Consider the following 3,029-nt stretch of genomic DNA (forward strand, 5'->3'; position numbering starts at 1 on the left):
ACGTTGTCATACCTTATCTACTTGCTCTGCTTTCTCGTCCTCAACTGTCCGAGTCGATCGAACTCTCTTCACGAGTAGCGGATCGGTATCGGGAGTCGCCTCGAGCCGCCTTTTCGTTGATTGTAGTCCTCGGGTGAGGGCTCTACTCGCTGGAGTTTGCTCTCCGGGGCTCTGCATGAGTTAGCACTTTGTTGTCCCTGCAACAGTATCGTGGTAATAGACTTGGCCAGCGGAATTTGAGTATTAGACGAGCGTCCCGCCTACCAATGTGACGGTCCGAATTAGGATTAGAGGCGCTGCCCCTCTCTAGGCAACAAGACAGCCGGCGCTTGATGAATCGTGACTCATCTTTAGCTTGAGGTCCTAGCCACTAGTGATTTTGCCAAGAGTGGTCATTTACTATACCTGAAGAGCTTAGCGCCTCAGCCAAGACCCTCTCCTCTCCACCCGTTCTCGCGTTCTCACAGTTCGCCCCCTCTACCACTGAACACACCACCACTATAAAGAGACCTCGTCTCGCCCTCCTCGCCGTCGAAATGGCGAACAATCGCGGCAAGCTAGTTTCCCCAAAGCATCGGCAGAAACAAACAAACCCAAGAGATCAAGGTCCGTCTCTCGCTGTTCTCATCCACTGCCACTGACTTGCATAGGGAAGCGCCCTCAGGGTGTCAGGAAATCGGAGGCGCAGGGACCTATCCGCAGGAGCGCCCGCCTCAACCCAGTGCCTAGCGACCGCTCTGGGCAACCACACCCGGCGGAGAAGACCTTGGTATGTCACGTCGTTTCCACGGGTCGAATCACGCTGAGTGTACAGGGTCAATCAACTTCTCCACAGCCCACGGGCCGAAAACGATCGCGCGAAGCCGAACCTTCACCGGCCGACGCCGCAACCGGACCCTCCGCGAAGCGACTGCGTACGTCTGCAGACTTTGCCGCCGCCCGACCGACCGATCGAGCAACGCAATCCAGCAACACCGAGACGCCCCTCGACCCCATTGATTATTGGCGGAAGGAACAAGCTTGGCCTAAGGAATACTTTGAGCCAGATACGATGGCGCATCTGCTCGCAAGGAAGAAGTCCACGCCCTCTCTCCGGCGTAAACGATCAGAGAGTTCTCTCGGCGCTAGCTCTACGACGCCCAGTGATCAGAAGCCGAGAGAAGCCAAGAGCGCCCCATATCAAGACCCTCGGTACAAACTTTTACTTCAAACCAAAGGAAGCTTTATGGACAAGTCGGATTTGGGAATTACAGAAAATAGCAAAGACATGTACTTGGCCTTGCTTTACGCAGAGCAGACGGTCCCTACCAAGTCATTGTTTCGAGACGACATTTTCGAAAGGACTTGCCGAAATATACAAGACAGGAATGAAGCGAGAGTCGTCCAAGATATTACTCGATTAATCGTACCTTCTGCGGAAACGTTGGCTACGTACGGTGCCAGGGAGCTAGACATTCTGATCGAAAGTGTCAACGAAGGCTGGAACAACTCCATTCCGCTAACCGGCACCCGCCCGCAGCCCGACTACTCCGTTGGGTTCAAACGGGAGGCGTTCACGAAAGAGCAGCTGGAGAAGCTTGCGCCCTTCATCGGCGACTTCATCGCCGGCGACCAGTCCTTCTTCATGGCCACGTACTACATGTACTTCCCGTTCCTGACGTGCGAGGTCAAGTGCGGCGCGGCGGCGCTCGACATCGCCGACCGCCAGAACGCGCACAGCATGACGCTCGCCGTGCGGGCCGTCGTCGAGCTCTTCCGGCTGGCCGGGCGCGAGGCGGAGATCGACCGCGAGATCCTCGCTTTCTCGGTCTCGCACGACCACCGGTCGGTCCGGATCTACGGCCACTATGCTGTGATCAAGGGAAAAGACACTACATTCTATCGTCATCCTATCCATATGTTCGACTTCACGGCACTGGACGGGAAAGAGAAATGGACGGCATACAAGCTCACCAAGAGCGTCTATGACGTGTGGATGCCGACCCACTTTAAAAGACTCTGCTCCGCCATTGACGCATTGCCCCAAGAGCTGGATTTTGACGTCGCACCGCTTCCACAGGGCTCTGGGCTCTCGCAGGATTTGGAGTCCCATCATCTCTCGCAGTCCTTTGCGGCATCTCAAACGGGCGATGATGAGAGTCGTAGTGGGGACACCACCCCAAACACCTCGTTTACCCAGGGAGCCTCGAAAAGGCCGAGAAGAAAGCTAGCAGAGTAGAAGCGCTCACAGAAAGGGTGTTGCACTTGTCATTGGTTTCAGCTTTGCGGACTGAGCTGGTAGGAGATTTGTCCGCTTATAAGCCTTTGGGACGTTGGGCTATATTCATTTTGGTTATTTGATAGCATGTTAGATTCTTAACGATGCAGCCAAACGACCTGCAGTGTCTTCTCCTCTGTGCAGCGTGCAGCAGACTTTAGCCTCCCATTTGCCATTTTGTGACCGGTGCGGGATCGGATTCCGGATTCCGGTTCTAAGTTAGCTACTCTCCGACTTGCGCCTTGCCTGCCGGCGGTCTCCGTCTACGAGCGGTTGGTGCGCAGCTAACAACCATGTGAGCTTTGAGAAGCCCGCAGGGGAGTTTAGAGGGCAGGGGTGATGTAAATCAGCCACGAGAAGCACGTAGGATGGAGCATGGGCGCTTAGAGCGCAAGGCCACTTAGAGGATGCGGGGAACCAGAGAATGCGGGAAACCAGAGAATGCGGGCGGTTGGAGAACACGGCGGTTGGAGGAATACGCAACCGTGTCCAGATGCAAGGAAACCGTAAGCGGTACTTATGAGCATGCCGTCGAATATCTCGCGCGGTAAGTAGATTCTACACACTTCGATACTAATACAGGCATCTATTCCGTGCGGGATTGCCGTGCCACTGTGCTAGAACCTATACTCGTAAGCTGGATGTCGAATAGCCAAGTCACTTACCGCGCGGGATCATACCACGTACCTTCACATGGGTCGAAGACCGAAACCGCCCGCGAATCGAGTCGTCGCAAAGGCATCCTTCTATCCCACCTTACTTTGGTATTTAG

General features: G+C 55.0%; 1 protein-coding gene across 1 annotated transcript; it reads left to right on the top strand.

Moving 5' to 3' along the window:
• Window positions 1-481: 481 nt before the first annotated feature.
• On the top strand, window positions 482-2,391 carry BU26DRAFT_552856 (uncharacterized protein). Its single transcript, XM_033832171.1, has 3 exons — window positions 482-606; window positions 651-769; window positions 815-2,391. The coding sequence occupies exons 1-3, from the start codon at window positions 537-539 to the stop codon at window positions 2,216-2,218; spliced, it is 1,593 nt and encodes a 530-aa protein (XP_033680818.1). The 5' UTR covers window positions 482-536; the 3' UTR covers window positions 2,219-2,391.
• Window positions 2,392-3,029: the final 638 nt, after the last annotated feature.

Source organism: Trematosphaeria pertusa, assembly GCF_010094035.1.
Source record: "Trematosphaeria pertusa strain CBS 122368 unplaced genomic scaffold BU26scaffold_11, whole genome shotgun sequence".
NCBI lineage: Eukaryota > Fungi > Ascomycota > Dothideomycetes > Pleosporales > Trematosphaeriaceae > Trematosphaeria > Trematosphaeria pertusa.